At 33.1% G+C, this 19,048-nt stretch overlaps 2 protein-coding genes and 2 long non-coding RNA genes across 5 annotated transcripts in view; 1 reads left to right on the forward strand and 3 right to left on the reverse strand.

Moving 5' to 3' along the window:
• Positions 1–1,059: 1,059 nt before the first annotated feature.
• On the forward strand, positions 1,060–3,796 carry LOC126748379 (uncharacterized). Its single transcript, XR_007664706.1, has 3 exons — positions 1,060–1,387; positions 1,453–1,499; positions 3,604–3,796. It is a non-coding gene; the product is annotated as an uncharacterized LOC126748379 (long non-coding RNA).
• Positions 1,575–10,989, reverse strand: LOC126748376 (nose resistant to fluoxetine protein 6-like). 2 transcript variants are annotated; one of them, XM_050457566.1, is made up of 13 exons: positions 10,773–10,989; positions 10,143–10,339; positions 9,852–10,087; positions 9,730–9,800; positions 9,450–9,673; positions 4,405–4,574; positions 4,186–4,354; positions 3,822–4,006; positions 2,559–2,679; positions 2,300–2,483; positions 1,948–2,090; positions 1,775–1,892; positions 1,575–1,724 (listed from the first exon to the last, which is right to left on the reverse strand). In XM_050457566.1, exons 1-13 carry the CDS (start codon positions 10,972–10,974, stop codon positions 1,621–1,623), a joined length of 2,124 nt encoding a protein of 707 aa, XP_050313523.1. In that variant the 5' UTR covers positions 10,975–10,989; the 3' UTR covers positions 1,575–1,620. The 2 variants fall into 2 exon arrangements, with proteins under 2 accessions (XP_050313523.1, XP_050313524.1); XM_050457567.1 differs by lacking the exon at positions 10,773–10,989 and adding an exon at positions 10,403–10,563.
• A 733-nt stretch (positions 10,990–11,722) lies between these two features.
• On the reverse strand, positions 11,723–13,609 carry LOC126748380 (uncharacterized). Its single transcript, XR_007664707.1, has 2 exons — positions 13,500–13,609; positions 11,723–12,078 (listed from the first exon to the last, which is right to left on the reverse strand). It is a non-coding gene; the product is annotated as an uncharacterized LOC126748380 (long non-coding RNA).
• A 3,092-nt stretch (positions 13,610–16,701) lies between these two features.
• LOC126748375 (fibrillin-2-like) overlaps positions 16,702–19,048 on the reverse strand; it is a 68,165-nt gene continuing 65,818 nt past the window's right edge. Inside the window, exon 47 of the mRNA XM_050457565.1 lies at positions 16,702–17,366. Coding sequence (XP_050313522.1) covers positions 17,148–17,366 — 219 coding nt within the window. The 3' untranslated portion in view covers positions 16,702–17,147. The remainder of the gene's footprint in view (positions 17,367–19,048) is intronic.

Consider the following 19,048-nt stretch of genomic DNA (forward strand, 5'->3'; position numbering starts at 1 on the left):
AAAATTTACAATACTTTTTTATATTGATATTGTATTATTAATACGTAATACCTGGTTCCAGCACTTTTTATAAATACCAGGGTAAGTGGGCTTAATTTATTTAGTCCTTTTCGTGGTTCCAAAGAGTTATTACAGTGTTGATTATGCCTCGTTCAAGTGATTCCGTTAAGCACCGCATCATCGCCAAATTAGAAAATGGTTGGTCCATTTCTCGACTGGCTGATGAATTTGGTATATCCAAAAACACAATTTTCAAGTTAAAACACAAATTTGAAGAAACCGAAAGTGTGGAAAACCTACATCGAGGGGGGAATATAAAAATTACTTCGGACCAACAAGATCAACGACTGGTTAATTTTTGCCGAGAAAATCCATTTAAATCCGCCGTTGAAGACGTGTCTACCACAGCATTCCCAGCAAGTGTTAGAACTGCCCGAAAAAGATTAGCTGCAAGCAATCTGAGATGTCGAACAGCCAGCAACCAGATTGAATTAACCGAAACTAATAAAGAAGTCCGGTTGCAGATATACCAACAGTTTAATCGCTTACCGATGGGTTATTGGGAGAGAGTAATATTTAGTGATGAAAAGATGTTATTCAGTTATCCAGTGGGATATATTTCTGCTAAAAGAGTTTTACAGGTGCTACATCTCTCAGTCAACGAGTCTTGGATACAGGAAGTATTTCTTTTCTGTTGGAAATGTCCTTTGGCAGTTCCGTTATTTTATGGTGGAAATTTGAAGACGTATCAAAAAAACTTAGAAAAGGAGGCTGTTTCAGCACAACAAAGTTAATTGGCTTTCAGGCTTCTTAAAAGGTAATCACAATGCTATATCTGGTGAAGTGAATCAATGCTACAAATCGAAAGCGGTGTTCTATGAACTATCTACTGCCTAATAGCTTTTGATTATATTAATAACGGATTACTGCTTTTTATTCTTAACGAAAGCAGTTACGTCACATCTCAGCAATTAACCATCAACAATAAAACTGGCAACACCGGTATTACTAGGAACTTCTTCCAGTGACAGATGACAGATTGACGCAACGACTTGACGTTTCCGGTTTTGTTTGACGCGAACTGAAAGTTACGAATTCAATCTTTAAAACGGTTAGAAGTGCAATCAAACCGCAGAAAAAAAAAATGTTGCGTGCGAATAACTACCAAAACGCGATTGCGTACCAGCACCCCAAGTACGCCGACAAGATGCAAAAAGAATGCATGAGGGGGCGCATCGAGTTCTGCTCCAGGTTCCTCACCGTGGGGGAATGGCATAAATGTTATCCGGAACCCAAGAACATGGACCGTGCATTGGAGAAACTTATTTTGAAGGAGGTGCTAGCCTTAACACCTAAACTAATGAATAAGTAAGAAGAGAAGTTTAAGGTAAGGATTTTAGTAGTTGCTGATTTGACGTCCAAACGACATCATTTTGCTACCTGTTTTTTAAGTTTTCAGATTTCCCAATGCCCCATATTAAAGGACCTTTATATTACAAGTAAGTACCCATCATATTATAACCTTCACTATCAAACACTAGTAGTCTTTGCATCAGGGTTATTTATAAATAAAATTAGAAAAAATACAAACAATTTATTTCCAATGTCATACAACTACACTTATTTTATTTTCTTAGTTTTCACATCACTTAGTTTCCCTTTGGACTCATCTCTTGGGTTCTGCTCTCTCTTTTCAGGCAGGGCAATTTTCATATTACGATAACCTAAAATGAAATCAACTCAATTCAGTGTGATTCATCATCTAAGTACTTGCCTTCTTTGTAATATTTTACGATGATTTTGCCAATGCTAATAAAAGGAGATTCAAATGAGAGACACCAGACGAATGCCCCTAGGAGCACCAAAGGTAGATCACCTAAGAATCCATGAAACTAAAAAATAATTAAATGTTTCAACTTTGTTACTAAATGAATTTTTTACACATACAATCTGAAAATCACTATGATAACTTGGACTCCTCTTGCCTCCTTGAAACAGCAAAATTATAACAGAGTGAAGCAGGAAAACACTATATGAAATCCTCACCATTGGTTTAAAATATTTTGATGACAAAATCCGATTTACCTTTCCTAAAACGTTTTGATCAAATAATATTATTTTTAAATAAAATCTGTATTGTTGTGACGAATTCATAATGAGTTACTTATTTTATTGGGTATTACGTATATTTTCTTCTTCTCCTCAATTTGTGAGTATGTGAGATAGTATTTTCTAAATTAATTTTTAATATAACTGACGTGATACCCAATAAAATAAGTCTATGTATGTAAAATAATACCTCCATGTCCAGTAGAACACAAAATAATAATTAAACTTATGGCAATACCCCACAGGTGGCGTGCCATTGAGTTAAATAGGGCCGCACTATATTCATCATAAGGCTTATTAGCCATCAAGTAAGTCACCCAAATGATTCCTCCTATAATGGTAGCTGATGTGGTCCAGAAGGAATTTACTATAACCTGAAATAATTTATGACAGAGCTTGTCATTGTCCCAGAATGTCCTTAGAAGTCTAAGGACGTCTTTATGACATACCTTTGAGAGTTTAATGTTTGGATAGTTATAGAGTAGAGTTCCTACTAAAATTCCAATAAGCCATACGGGCATTCGGACGAAAGTTGATTGGTAAATTCTTTTGTAGTAGTTATCGTCACCCCTAGAATTAAAATTATGCTTCTTAGGTAACTTAGTTATACAGAGTATCTCAAAAGTTATGTCTAAATTCATTTAAAATTCAGGTGTGTGCAATCTAAATAATAATTTAATAACAAATATTATTTTTTCCGATGAAGCCACGTTCTGTTTGAATGGTAGTGTGAACAGACAAAATTGTCCATATTGGGCAACAGAAAATCCGCATTGGATGATGGAGGTAAACACCCAGTACCCTCAAAAATTAAATGTGTAGTGCGCGGAAGAGTAATAGGTCCCTTTTTCTTTGAACAGACTTTAACGGGACAAGTGTATCTCGATTTTCTCCAAATTGAATTAGTTCCAGCATTACTAGCTTTATTTCCAAATCCATTGGACCCAGACTATCTTGACGAAGAACTAATTTTCCAGCAAGATGGCGCTCCTCCGCACTATGCCTACATTTTTGGATGAAACCTTTCCCAATCGGTGGATAGGAAGGAGAGGACCCATCGAATAAATAAATAGCCTGACCTAACACCAATGGACTTTTTTTTGTGAGGATACCTCAAGTCGAAGGTATTTGTTAATAGGCCAAATAATCTAGACGACTTGAAAGAGAGAATTCGCAGAGAAGTGCGCGCCATAATTCCGGAAATGATTGAAAATGTGCAACGAGACTTTATTGATCGCCATGGATATTGTCAAGCCGTGAATGGCAACCATTTAGAACATTGTTCTTTTTTTATTTGTTACATGAATCGTTTTTTTTCGATAACTGTTGACTTTAGGTATAGGACATGATGCATGAAACATACGTAGAAGCTTTTATTTGAAAAAATCGACGGGTCCGAGCGTTTTTTTTCGAACCTCTGAACACCTCTGAACTTTAAATGAATTTAGACATAACTTTTGGGATGCACTGTATAGTACTTTCTTTATTTTGTAGACAAACATCACATGCTTGGAATAAATGGAGTTACATTCAATTTGAATCGATCCAAGGATATGGAGTTTGTCCCGTTTGGTTCTGAATTTTAAGGGCTGCAGGAAATCATTATCATTAAATGTTATTATTCGTTGATTTATCTGATATTGTTCTATATAAAGTTGTTCAAATATAATAATTTATGTATCTTTTATTGATGGTGTTTAATTTAAACTTACTCTGCTGGCAACCAACTTTCTTTATCAACGAGTGTGACGTAGTAAGTCCACAATCCTGAGCAAACGCATGCGATAAGGCAACCAAACGTGGTTCTTCTAGGGTACTTATAGAGACAATACAGTAACAGTGGTGATATGCAATAGAGTTGAGTGTCTACTGCTAAGTACCAGGTTGGTTCTACACACTAGAATGATAATAGATTTACAAGACGTTAGAAATCATATTTGTCGAATCACAAAACAGTCTTATGGTAGAAACCGTTAGTGTGACACTTTTATCACTATCATCAGGAGAACATTGAAATTTTATGAGTTCTAAAGAGTTTTAATCTTTAATGATAATTGTGTCATAAAACAGACTTACTTGGTAATGAAACTTCATAAAATTCGACATAAACAGAGCTGTAGCCCATCCGGTAAACTTACAACTGAGACATAACTTATAAGTGAAAATAGTCCACATAGGACCGTCTGTCAAATACTTCATGACGCATGTGTAAAAGAGTACGGTGGCGATTAAGCCGGGCCAAAGTCTAAAAAATAAAATAAATTAAAAAAAATTAAATATGAATAATGGTTTTACCTTAAGAATCGCATAAGGTAGTACATGAAGTAAGGAAATGGTTTTCCTGCAGGTAAAAGGTCTCTGAGCTGCATGTATTTGTAAGAAATCAACACTCCACTTATGACTAGGAAGGTGTCAACGGCAAAAGGGTTTACTAAGATTAGGAGGGCTAGTACGGTTTCTCTCCACTAAAAAATAATTTATAAAATGAAATATATGTTTTAATTCATTAAAGCAACAAGACATTATGTCGTATGTTGAACTTTTCATCTTAATAGGGGGATATTAAACAATCTGTGCAAGAGTAAATTGAAGGCTGCAAATTTTTAGTTAAAGGGATGATTGGATATTAAAGGTATGACTAAAGATGTATTTTAAACTCAAACTACCCAACCAATACATAATATATTTTATCATTAAATATATACTTATTCAACGATTTTTTAGCAAATATTTGGTTTTGAAATATTTATCAACCGTATATAGTCAACGTATATTAAACTGTAGAATATACGTATATCATATACGATTCTGTTTACAATAGGGAGAAAATTTCTGCATTTAAAAAAATTGACTTGGGATTTATATATTTAGTTTTGAAACTCGTTTACTACACCTCAAATATTTACTTTTTTTCGTCCATATTATTTAATATAATAACGTTGTTTTTATACAAAATATTTATATATAAAATTATATCAAATTTAAATAAACAGTGCAAAAACATTGGTTTTCATCAACACAACCCTTACCCTCCCACCCGCCCCAGACATTTGCCCAGTAAAAAATTCTTTTGAAAAATAACCGTTTTTTGTCCATAATATCCAATGTAATAGCACTGTTTTTGTATTAAATTTTATTAATATACATACATATATATAATTATATCAAATTTAAATAAATAAACTGTGTTATTAGATTAGATAATAACGACGAAACCAGCTGTTATTCATGCGTATTATTTTGAAAAACAATGACTTTTTAATACAATTTGTCACTGGTAAGTAGTGTGGGGTGGGTGGGGGGGTAAGGATAAGATTAATGAAAAACGTTTTTTTTGCAAAAAACGATTGTGTGAAAAAAAATTCCTTTTACGAAAATTATAGGTGAAAAAAAATCTATAGTTTTTGTATCTATATACTTTTCTCAAAAAACCCTAAGGTTTTCGAGTAAAACGTGAAAAAAAACCTCTTTTTATCGCTATGAAAATTACAGTAGTTGTACTATTTTTTAGCGCAAATAAGTAAAACTGTAGAATATACGTTTATCGTATACGATTCTGTAAAAAAGGGAGAAAATTTCGGCATTTAAAAAAATGACAAGGGATTTACATATCTAGTTTTTAAACTCAATCACTATACCTCAAATATGTAATAAAATGACTCCGATATCACATATATTCAACTGTGTAAAATACGAGATACTTTTCATACACGTATATATTTTATATTGTAATAATGGAATATCATACACAAAGAAATCTAGAAAAAATAGGAAATGCATTAAAGTGTATGAAACAAAAGTATATAATAATACATATACGAATAAAAAAAAATTCAAAAATACAAATCTGCTCAAAACTCAACAAGAATTTAAGAAATTAAATTTATTTTAGAAAAATACAGTGGTGTACTTTTAATAAAATAATTCGAATTATTTTACTGCAATAAATTATATTTTAAGAGTATTGTATATATCCTTGTATTGTCTAATGTCACGTACCTAAAAAAAGATTTCTGTATAAATGTTCATTTTTTATATTTTTATTTAAGAAAGTCCTCCACATCTTTTTTAATTCCATTAAATATTGTACAAATATCATTGACATACCGAAATCATCTTTTAATGAGTTTTTTGAATAGATTATGTTTACTAATGTTTTTGTTGCATATCGTACCTACATAAATACCTTAACCCGTTTTTTTCCAAGTTTAAATAAATTAAAATTACCTCTGTTATGCCAGAGTTTTGCAAAACAAAAAAAATCAAATTATATTTTTCTGTGAAAATTTGTTTTTTTGTTTCTAAATATTTTTTTTATTTTTTAAATTGATGTTCCATTTTTGGAACATTGGGAACACATGAAACACACATAAAACCAATTTTAATTTTTATGAACAAAAGTCAAGTTTAATTTAAAAAATCATAAAATAATTAGACACATGATAGTCTTTAAAACAAGCCTCATGTAAATTGAGGTTACATTTTTCACACATCTTAGTCGAGTTTTTGTGACATAGGGCGCACCTATTCTGTTTTGTGGCTGGAATAATTCAATGATTCAAACCATCGTACCGTCGTAAATTGTTTTGATGTTTTAGGGCGTCCTCCAATTGAAATAGGCCTTCCATATTTTCTTCAATATACCTGCACCACTTCTCTTCGAAACTTTAAAAAATCCACTTCTTCGCCATTTGGTTGAAGTCTGTAATGCTGCCAGGCGTTATGCATGCACGAGTCCAAGCAAAATGCGAAAAGACTCCACCACCATTTCTTGGAACGAAACCCATTTCTATAGTTGCGTATATTTTGATCCATTCGGTCCACTCCACCCGTATATTTATTGTATTGCCAGGCATTACTACTGACGTACTAACTTGACCAACAGGATTCACCGGATCGCAACTACTTACATTTAGAACAGGACGGTCATCATTCCATAAGGTAACTGTTATTTGAAAATTAGCGTCTGTAGAATAATCAAAGTTGCTTCTTGTACCCTTTTTTTCTTGCATTTTATTGCGCAAAGGACAATTCTTTAATCTATTCCCGTTGATTGTACCTGTATATCCTACTCCGATCTTGTGGAGCGAATTGACTAATTTTAAAGAGAAAAAACATCTATCGCCATACATTTTAAATGGGACATTTTTTGGGAGATTCTCCAAAAGGGTCATCACTACAGATCCTCCCAATCCTAGGTCCATGTAGCGCCTATTTGCTTCTTTACCTTGATAGGGATTAAATTGTATTAGGTACCCAGATTTTTCACACAAGGGCCATATTTTATAGCCGTACCTAATATGTACTGCTTCGCTCCATGCCTTCCGAAATATAGTACCATACTTTCATCAATAGACAGTTTTTCGTTAAGCGGAGCATAAGACAAAAATTGGTCATTTAACATGTTAAAAAGTAGTTGCGACTTCGCAAATTTATTGTCACAATCAGCACAATGCGCAAATTTTTTTAACAATTCAAACCGATTTCTTCGCATTGCATTTGCTACTAATGGATTGTATGTATCAGTATCCACCTCCCAAAGCATACGCTATCTTGGAACTTGTAAATGTTCGGATAAATATAAAATACCAATAAAGCTATTTAGTTCTCCTGCATCAGTACTAAAATTATGATTGCCTTTTTGTCTGGCATACAAATTAAACATTTCTACTAAATAATTACATATTTCCATATCAAAAAATTATTCAAAGCACGCAACAGCATCTGAAAATATGTCCAGGCTCTTTCGGAGAAACAAATTGTGGGAAGGAGTCATTCAATTCCACTTTTTTCTAGCTTCATTCTAAATTGGTTCTGTTTATATTAGCTTGGGTTACCAAGCGAGCTAAAGGTATATTATCGCTATCGTCGCTTGCATTACCATCAGATAATTCAGGAGAGTTATAGATCGTTTACGATAGAATGGCCTGATTGCGAAGATTTCCTCAATATTTTTATTCTGATCATTATCTTCAATATAAGCTACTCCATCAATGTTCTTTATTTTAGCACAAGCTTCTGACTGCATTTGACGACCACTAAGGTGATTTACATTAGCTGAAGGAACTTCATCATCATCAGAATCCTCTTCAGAATCCCTTTCATCGTTTGGAGGTGTGATAAAAACATCCGCAGCCCAAAACTGCTCATCTTTAACTAAATCAATTAGTTCTTGGGTCGTGTAATACCTACAATGAAAATAAAAAATTATGTCCCCGTTTGTTCCAATATAGGAACAACCTAAAATGATCAAATCGTTTAGTAACTTTCAATAATATTCGTATTGGGTATATAAAATATCTTGAATTACATCACTTACAATAAATTTTTTGCAGTAGAATAATTTAATTATCAAAACTATAAAAATTATACTCACTTTTTTAACACCATATTGTGAACTTTAAAAGAAAAAATCAGTAATTAGCACATTAAATGCGGAAAATGTGCAAAAACGCACACCAAACCTTCTCTTATGCTAGCCAGAACGACATTAACACGACCGCGCGACGGAAAGATAGCACGCTTCTCTGAAAAGAGTGGGAATAACGTGGTCGTTCCGATTTTGGAACACCGGGACAATAATGACATTTCCAATATCGGAACTCTGGGAAAAAACGGGTTAAACAGAAATAGAGAAAGAACTTTGATAACTTGCAATTTTTTAATTCAATCAGCCCCTGTAAATAAAAATTATTAAATTCTTAATTTCTGTTTAAAAAATATATATATCTGCTTTTATTGTATTATTTATTTGTTATCGTAAAATATCGTTCCTTGTTCTATTTTACATAAATTATAAACTTCACTAAATAAACTTCCTACGCCTCTACATGTATTGTTTGTAACATTTTATAATTTTTTTTCAATACCATAGAATCAATGCTTATCTGAATCTTAAGACTTGAGATGTGTATTTGATAGTTCTGGTAAGTTTTAAGTTCTAATTAAAATTAAAAATTTATGATTTTCAAGTTTTTAGTAATTCATGATGTAATGCGATATGCAGAAAATACTAAAGTGATAAGTGTTTTTCATTTTATTGTTGGGAGAACGGCAATCCTACCACTCCTACGCTAAGTATAGACTTCTACACTACCAAATAATTTATACAATAAAAAATGACTCTTTAATATTCTTCTTCTGTTGGTTATGTATTGGAAACCAATAACAGAGAAGGTTATTAGGTCCACACCCCAAACCTTCACCATGATTGGCTAAGGGAATACCCGAATACCATGTTATGGCATTCAACTCAGGTAAGAAAACTGAACCTTTATTATCATTGGCTAGGTGAGTTCTAATTTATACTGTAAAATATGAAGTCCTAATAAATGTCTTACCTCAAAATAGACCATCATATTAATAATCCCAGAAATATAACCTAAAGCAAATCTATGCCCATAAACAATCCAAAGCATACTAATCGCTTTAAAACCCAGAAAGCAGCTGAACTTCGTGTCTTCATTGGGATTTGGTTCAATATTGAAAACTTTCTTAGCATTGCGTTGTAAGGAAAATGCTTTTAGTAGGTCGACCCACATGGTCTCCTCCTCCTCACTGGTCTCTTTAAAAATCAATTGGGGTTTTAGTAAGTACTTTATTGAAAACAAAAACAATTACCTTCGTCCTCAAACATCATGTCATAAATGCTGCAGAAAGTGATGAAAGCAAAGTAAATTCCGAATATCCACCTGTGATAAATAAAAGACATTTTGAGGAAATTAGTAAGTTAGTCTTATTACCAGACAAAGTTGTCAAATTCAAACTCAAACGGTGTCTTTCCTTTATAAACACAAAAATCATCCGAGGTGGAGATGTGAACTGGAAGCCTAAAGGTGTACTCGATGTAATTCCAGAGCTTCTGGATACTATCCGCTTTACAGGACTTCGGTAAACAAATTCCATAAACTACCTTCACGTATTTTATGATATGAGACAACTCGCGGCTCCTTTCAATCCCCATTATGTCCGGTATGGACTAGAAAAACGAAATTATTTAATTAAACGTTGAAGTAACATTCCAGGACTATTACTTTGGTAAATTCCAGTATCTGCCCCAGATCGCTTGAAGTGTTTGAAACTGGGGTGACAGCAACTGTACAGTACTGCCCCTCAATAACACCATATTCTTCTTTATCTTCAGCTATAGCCAAACATTCGTCATAGTTCCCAAAATGGAAGAGGTTTCCTGTTAAAAACCCTGGTTGGGGTTTTGAGGAGGCATCCAACACTAAAAATAAAGTGAGTGGTAGCGAGGAAATTATTTAACGGTAGCAGTCAATTTATTGCTTACGATATGGCTCATTAGTTCGGGATTTTTCGGTAAGGGAGTCAACTTCTTTATTAATAGTTATTGAGTATATTAAAATTAACATAACCTTAAAAGAAACTAAGCACATTACTTAGTAAAGTAATTACGAAACTTCATCAAAAAATACAAATAAAGCAACATGAACATAAGAAACAGACTAAAATAAAATAAAATGAAATTTAAATATTGAGCATACATGGCAAAAAATTGACCGCATAAAATGCCATGACATTTGACAGAATTCTAACCTAAAATCGACGGTTCAAATTTAGGTTAGGGTTGATTTTTTTAGTGATAATTTTTTTTTAATTAATAGGTTATGATTGAAATTTTAAATGTAATATTTACTAACTTTTCAGAGCCCATAATTTCTTCAGATTAAATAAATCTCTAGTCATAGCTTTTAGGTGTCTCGAACACTCGCTCTTGGGTATAGCCAGATCAATGATTTCGATCGCCTTATGTCGGAAATATTTTAAATATGCATGTGATAAAGAAAAACCACTGCAATAATTCACACAAATTAAACATAAAAGAAATTTAAGGATTTTCATTGTTGAGGAAGCAAAGCACTATCAACTACTAAAAAAAAGGTATTTTTTTCCATTAACTGCCTTCTTATCAAGGGGGTATATAATTAATTATCGCCAATAATTATTGTTATATATGATAGTTTTTTAGTTTATCATTAGTTTGAATATAATGAGGGCATTTATTATTATAATTTTTTTTTAGGTTTTATACGTATTAAAAACATATAATATATGTATTTTCTACGGAGTAATTGAGTGTGGCCCCACTGCACATAAAAGGTGTTTTTTATGTTTCAATAAGTTGATAATTAATGAACTTCTTGTACTCTGAAAATTTTCATTCTCATATAAAAATTATAGAAAAAGAAACGCATTTTCTGACTAAACCTCTTTTAAGAATATTCGAATTATTCCAACCAGAACACCCCAAATGCTTAACCTAGAATCATGTTTTTACCCTTTAAATTCGTCATTCAGAAGGACAAAAAACATCGTCAAAACTATCACCATTTAACCCAACTACGCAGTCCCATAAGCTGAACAAGTAATTATTTATTGTAAACAATTATCAAACTTGTCACAATCTAAACGACATCTTGAGAAAATTTAAACGAATCCTTACCTATGAATGCGACCAGCTAATCGATTTCCGCCGATTATGATTACCAAGAAAATTTCGCTTGAGTTGCATCTTGCACTCACTCACTCTTGTGCACATGTTAGATGCCTTATCGAACTACTATGCACATTTCAACAAAAAGGCTTAATATATTTTTTTGAATAACGTTTATTTACATGTTAGAAAAGCGTTTACAGTAAATGACTTGAAGTTAAGCGGGAACTACGTAAGCGATGTAATCGTCGTCAATAAGTACCCTGGCTCCAAGATGACGCCTCCTCCTAGTCCTCTGGTTTAACTCTACGGGTCTATCAACCACCCAGAAGCCATTATCGTCTAGTCCTATTAAATATCCTTCGACTCGATACTCAGAGTAATAAAGGACAACGTGCACTAGTACCCGGTTCCTTATGAAATGGCCTAATGGATTTCCGGAAGGATTGCAAAAACTTGGGAGAAACATTTTTGCGGCTTTATCCCGACCAAATATAACGTAAATCTGTTAACTGAAACAAAGAGGTTATGTCAAGAACACTCCTTTATATCCGAGCCAATCAGAGAGAACATAACCATATAAGGAGAGTCACATGGGCAAGAAGTTAATGCGCTGTAGTCGGATCTTGTTTACGGCGCATTTAAATGCTTTTGGGCGTGGCAACGCGATATTAGAATTATTAAAAAATTAAGGATCTATAATATTCTATTTGTTAGGTGTCATGATTTAAATAATACATGGTGTGAATGAATTAAAGACCCATAAAGTTATTCACATGTATGATCACATCATATAAAATTACACATATTACTGATAGATATATTGATAAGTAAAACATTTCCTTTTTCTATCTCTCTCTCTCTCTGCATGCATGTTAATTTTGTTCTCATAGGGCAACACCGCTTGAAAAACTTGCAAGCGAAGCCATCCTGGATTCAGCTGAGCGCTGTTGCCATATAATGTAAAAATAGTATTTAAATTTATTACTTAAAAAAAATTACTTACTTTTAGGGCAATTTATTTTTAGGTGTGTTGACTGGTTTACCTTCAATATGTGTCTCTATTAAGCCCCACATGGATTAAAAGACATGTGTGAACAAAATAACGACACATCCAAAGATATATAATATATAATTTTTAGATATGGGAGTTTCACCATCCATGTTTCCAAATAGGTTTCCAGGGTAATTTTTTTTAAAGATGACAGACCTTTTATAGTGTGTCTTTGTTAGGAGCCTCATGATTTAAAATACATGCGGTACGAAACATAGACACATATTTGAAGGTTAATAATTTTAACAAAGATGTGCCGAGTCTAATTAATTTTTTTAAGGCAAAAAAAAAAACGATTTGGCAACATTGCGTGCTATGAAAAAGGCTGTGATTTTATTAAAAATGCCATTTTTTATCTAAAAAATAAGAAGAGTTTTTAATGCATTTAGTATTGCCAAGTTGATTTTTTGCCTTAAAATTGTTTGCATTGCTTCGAATATTTTTATATGCCTGGAAAAAAAAATAAGGCAATTGTACTTGAAATTCCATCCTCTATCGAAATATGTACACTTATAAGAATATTGTTTTGTCCATGTATAAGAACATTTTAGTACAATTTAATACTAAACCCTTTTACCAATAAATAAAAATTTACTAAATTCTCCCCATTATCATGATTTTTAAATATAAATTTAAAAAATTTTTCCATACGGAAATTTTAATACTAAACCACTTGTCCATTAAAAAAATTATACTGAAAAGGACCCTCATCATATATAAGCTAGCAACCAAATTACGTAAATACCCCATTAATCACTTTTGAGACACACCCAATATATTATTGAATTCAAATCCCTTATTATTTATATCGATTTTTGAAAAAAAGCTGTTTTCTCCATAAAAATTAAAAAGTACACAGAAATAACGTAAAGTACTTACCTGAGTAACCAAAAATTCCGATAATCACAAACAAGAGATCCCAAAAATTAATCCGTTCCACAATATTTCAACTTCTGATTCCGATTAATGAATCACTAAGACAGATCTTTCCACACCCATGATATTCACCTAAAAACCCCACTTGCTCCCATATTACCATGGGTTGAACAGAGAAGAATATAATTCCTCAGCACCATAGTCACAGTCTTAGTAAAATTTAAAACAAAACGTAATGGTACTGTACATATGAATAAACAAATTGAATCGGCAATATCAGATTCGATCGTGTGAAGAAAAATCTGCTGATTCTGCTCGATTCAGAATTAGCGGTAATTTTGAATTTATTCGATAAAATTGTTCAACGGACAGGCAGTTTATTTAAAATTAACTGATTTTTATTTTTTTTATCTATCCTATCCTATGTCCTTCCCAGGACATAGGCCTCTTCTGCCAGTTTTTCACGCTGCTTTGTCTATCTCCAAGCTCTACCAACCCTTCTTTTGACATTTTTTAGCCAACGTTTTTAGGATCTACCGTCACATCTTTTGTGTAAGCCTACAGAAGAATGCTGTGAATGTCATATACAGAACCTTATACTAAAGTGTACATTCTTAAGATACTAAAAATCACCACATGGCTGATGATAAACCAATCATACTTTGGTACTGACATACCTTAATACCTGGTATTTTGGATACATTTTAAGAAGAACAAATGGGCTGGACAGGTTTATTGTGGAAAGGAAAATCAATGGTTAACGACCAAGAGGGTGGACCAAAGGAAAGAAATCATTTGTCACGGTCTGCAGGAAGCTTCTCTTGCAGCTCAAGACAGAGATGAATGGAGAACCACGGTCTGAGCAATTGAGACACATGATGTCACCATTCTCTCTTCAGAGTAAAAGCACGTGAGAGAGAGAGCACAATTATTTTGTGCCATCGTGGTCTCCATTGAGTGCCATTTTGCTTATGCTATAAAATGTGCAAAAACATCGAAAGCCACTTAGTTTGATTTCGAAAAAAATCAATTGTTGGTGAAAAAAATCGATACGGGGGGGGTATACCCGAAAAATGAAAAAACCCAAACTTTGAAGGTCGATATCTCGGCTTCTATGGGAGCTATCGGGAAAATTCCAACGGTTTTGTCTTAGTTTCGTCATTCTGAATCCAACGAGACCATCCGCAAGATCGTAGCTTTTACGATGGCCGAGATATGGCATTTTTGATGCCCATTTTTGGCCTCAAAAACGGACGTCGAAAACGACTTTTTCAGGATTTTCAAAGTGCTCTCATTCCCTTAGTTCTGCTCGGATCCTGTTATAACCCGGTGTTTTCGTAATCTAGGTGACCCAAATAAGACGCTGGTATACTTAGTTTGATTTCGAAAAAAATCAATTTTTGGTGAAAAAAATCGATACGGGGGGTATACCCGAAAAATGAAAAAACCCTAACTTTGAAGGTCGATATCTCGGCTTCTGTGGGAGCTATCGGGAAAATTCCAACGGTTTTGTCTTAGTTTCGTCATTCTGAATCCAACGAGACCATCCGCAAGATCGTAGCTTTTACGATAGCCGAGATATGGCATTTTTGATGCCCATTTTTGGCCTCAAAAACGGACGTCGAAAACGACTTTTTCAGGATTTTCAAAGTGCTCTCATTCCCTTAGTTCTGCTCGGATCCTGTTATAACCCGGTGTTTTCGTAATCTAGGTGACCCAAATAAGACGCTGGTATACTTAGTTTGATTTCGAAAAAAATCAATTTTTGGTGAAAAAAATCGATACGGGGGGTATACCCGAAAAATGAAAAAACCCTAACTTTGAAGGTCGATATCTCGGCTTCTGTGGGAGCTATCGGAAAAATTCCAACGGTTTTGTCTTAGTTTCGTCATTCTGAATCCAACGAGACCATCCGCAAGATCGTAGCTTTTACGATAGCCGAGATATGGCATTTTTGATGCCCATTTTTGGCCTCAAAAACGGACGTCGAAAACGACTTTTTCAGGAATTTTCAAAGTGCTCTCATTCCCTTAGTTCTGCTCGGATCCTGTTATAACCCGGTGTTTTCGTAATCTAGGTGATCAGAATAAGACGCTGGTATACTTAGTTTGATTTCGAAAAAAATCAATTTTTGGTGAAAAAAATCGATACGGGGGGGTATACCCGAAAAATGAAAAAACCCTAACTTTGAAGGTCGATATCTCGGCTTCTATGGGAGCTATCGTGAAAATTCCAACGGTTTTGTCTTAGTTTCGTCATTCTGAATCCAACGAGACCATCCGCAAGTCCGTTGCTTTTATGATAGCCGAGATATGGCATTTTTGATAACACAAATATTAACACAGATATCATGGACGAACTGTATTTATTGTTATACCTGCCTAGTTATTTATAGTTGCTAAGGAAAATAAAGAATGTATTTTGCCGTCAGTTACATTGTCTTCAGAGATGACCCGTTTGTGTTATTCTGATATGACGAAGTATATATCGTTACAATATATTTAGGAACACGAGCTGCTATTGGAAAATTGGCAGGAACATTAAGAAATCGAACACTTCCTATCAATCTAAAAAAGAAGGTTTTCAACACATGTATGTCCATCGTATTCTGAGCATTCTCCTATATAGCAACATCTCAAACGCTTCCAGATTTTCAGTGGTGGCTTCCATGAGTGTCCAGGATTTTATGCCATACAATAAAACAGAAAAGTCATAGCATCTTAAGTGCCTTACTTTTGTTTCAAAGGATAGATGGTGACTTTCGAAAATGGTGGTCATTTTATGAAATACCGTCCTTGCTTTTGCTATATGACATTTTTTTTTTGCCATGTTCTGTTGTTCACTTATAATAGTTCCAAGGTAGTAACATATTGAACACGTTCAATTCCATCGACATATAAGTGATCTTCATTTATATCTCTTTTGCTGATTTTTTTTGGATATAGTCCATTAACCTTTGCAGTGCCTCCAAGCTATCTGCTATCACCATTTGAATATTATTGAGTCTGAGGATATGAGAGAGATAGAGAAAAAATGGCACCAGATAGCACTAAATTCGATCAAAAAGAGGCCTATGTCCAAGAGTGGATAGAATGAGTGAATATATTTAATTGTACTAAAGTTTTTACGGAATCCAGTCTATTCAATCATCTATTTTATTGGTGTGTGGATGTGGAAGTAGGAAGTAGAATAAAAACACTATTAATCTATATTTATAACGTTTATTATTTTAAAGGCGATTTATTATAATAAATTTCTACACTCACAATTTTTTTGGGTAACTTACAAACACTTTGTACACTGTTTAATAAATATATAAAAAAAATTAAATGCATCTACAATTTACATAATTAATAAACATATATAGCGTAATTTAATACTAAAAAAAATATTCTTTCTCATTGAACACATTTTTATATAGTTATCAGATCATTTCTATGGCAGTTAATTAGGCAGGGCAACATTCAAAAGCCTACTAAAAAGTATTAAAAAAAAGAAACTATTTCAGCCTCATAGCATCCGGTACACCCTGTGGCAGTAATACGAATAATTAAAGAAAAGCAATACAGCTACCCACGTTCACGATTAAACTGACTCGATCATTTATTGTTAAATAAAAAAAATTACCTAAAGAAATCTCAAAAATTAATTCTACCCCGTGACCACTATTCTAACCCTTAGCGTTAGCGGCTTCTCGAATTGGTAAGTCGACTCGTTCTCCTGCTTCTCCGGTTTACCGTGGATAAGTAAGTCGAAGTTTGCGGGTTTTTTCAGGCGTCGCTTGAAATGCAGAGCCCACACACCGTGTTTGTTCACCAGCTCAAATTTGTTTTGCTCGTTTCCTTTTGCTATAGTGTAAACCATTGGGATCTAAAAAATAAGTAGGAATTAATTAGATGAAGTCTCAGACAGAAGAGGAGTTTCTTAAAATGCCTGGAAGAAAAAAAAACTTCCATGAATGGGGTACAATCTCTATTAAGGAGCAAGTTTTGCCTAAAAAAGCTCATAAACTTTCAGGCTATTTTAACGATAAGGTCTTAGTCCCCCAGATAGTTGAAACTCCAAAGAAAACGACTACAACTCAACCATATCCAAGTAGCCCATAAAATGCGCAAAAGAAAGAGTGAAAAACTCAGTGTATAACAGAGACAGTAAACGATAAACTTAATGTAAATTTCCATATTTTTAACGCAATATTATACAGGTAATAATGTCTTTCGCTGTTTGACTTATTTTAATGTTAAATTCAAACGTAATATGCATATCCAATAAATAAAATTGTGAAGGAAAATCGAGAGTAGCTAGATCTGGTTAATGACAGGATTAATGTTTAATGAGAAAGAAGATGCTAATATATGATGCTACTTTTTTGTTGTGTATACGGATCATTTTCAAAAATTATATAGGGCACTTAAGCCCTTAGTGTTGAAAATTCCAAGTGACTTAAGGGTTTTAATGCTGAGAGGTGATGGTCAAAATGAATGTGCAGACTCACTTGATTTCTGGGAGAAACTTAGTGCAAAAAAAACGTTATTCATTAATCCTATCCTTAACCCCCCACCCACCCCACATAGCTTACCAGTAAAAAAATCTTTTGAAAAATCATTGTTTTCGTTCATAATTGCCAATCTAATAGCACTGTTCTTGTATTAAATATTTATAATTATATCAAATTTAAATAAACAAATTGTGTTATTAGATTAGATATTAGCGATAAAACCAGCTGTTATTCCTGCGTTTTATTTTGGAAAACAATAATTTTTTATAATAATTTCTTACTGGTAAGTTGTGTGGGGTGGGTGGGGGGGGGTAAGAGTAGATTTAATAAAAAACGTTTTTTTTTGCAGAAAATAATTGCCTAAGAGAAAAATGCTTTATAAAAAAATTATAGATTAAAATATACGTATATCATATATGATTCTGTTTACAAATGGGAGAGAACTTCGGCATTTAAAAAAAATGATTGATTAACAATTGAGAAAATTAAAAAAAGGATGTAAATCCTCTTTTCTAGGCCTTAAATTCGATCACTGTGTAGCATACGATATACTTTTCATACACGTATATATCTTATAGTGTAATAATGAAATATCATACACAGGGAAATCTAGAACAAAATAGGAAATGCATTAACGTATATGACACAAAATAAATGTAACAAATAAAATATACAAATAAAAAAAACTCAAAAATATCAATTTGCTCAAAACTAAACGAGGATTCAAAAAATTTATTTTAGAAAAATGCAGTGGTGTATTTTTTTTAATCAAACAAATATTTAGGATAAATGTAAAGTTTATTGATAGAGTTGCTGTACACCTGATATAATCTACCACAATTTAAGCTTAAATAGATTAGATCTTATAAATTCCATATCAACAATTATTAGATAGAAGATTAGCTATTTATCGTTGAAGTTCAACCAAAAATGTACACCTGGTGTAAATCAAAATAAACGTTTATTAAACTATCGCGTGTTGCATGGGTCGTATTTAAAAAAAAAATTGGAAAATTTTTAAGCGAAATGTTTGAAAAAAATAAATTTTGAGAAA

The sequence above is a fragment of the Anthonomus grandis genome, chromosome 22, assembly GCF_022605725.1.
Source record: "Anthonomus grandis grandis chromosome 22, icAntGran1.3, whole genome shotgun sequence".
Lineage (NCBI taxonomy): Eukaryota > Metazoa > Arthropoda > Insecta > Coleoptera > Curculionidae > Anthonomus > Anthonomus grandis.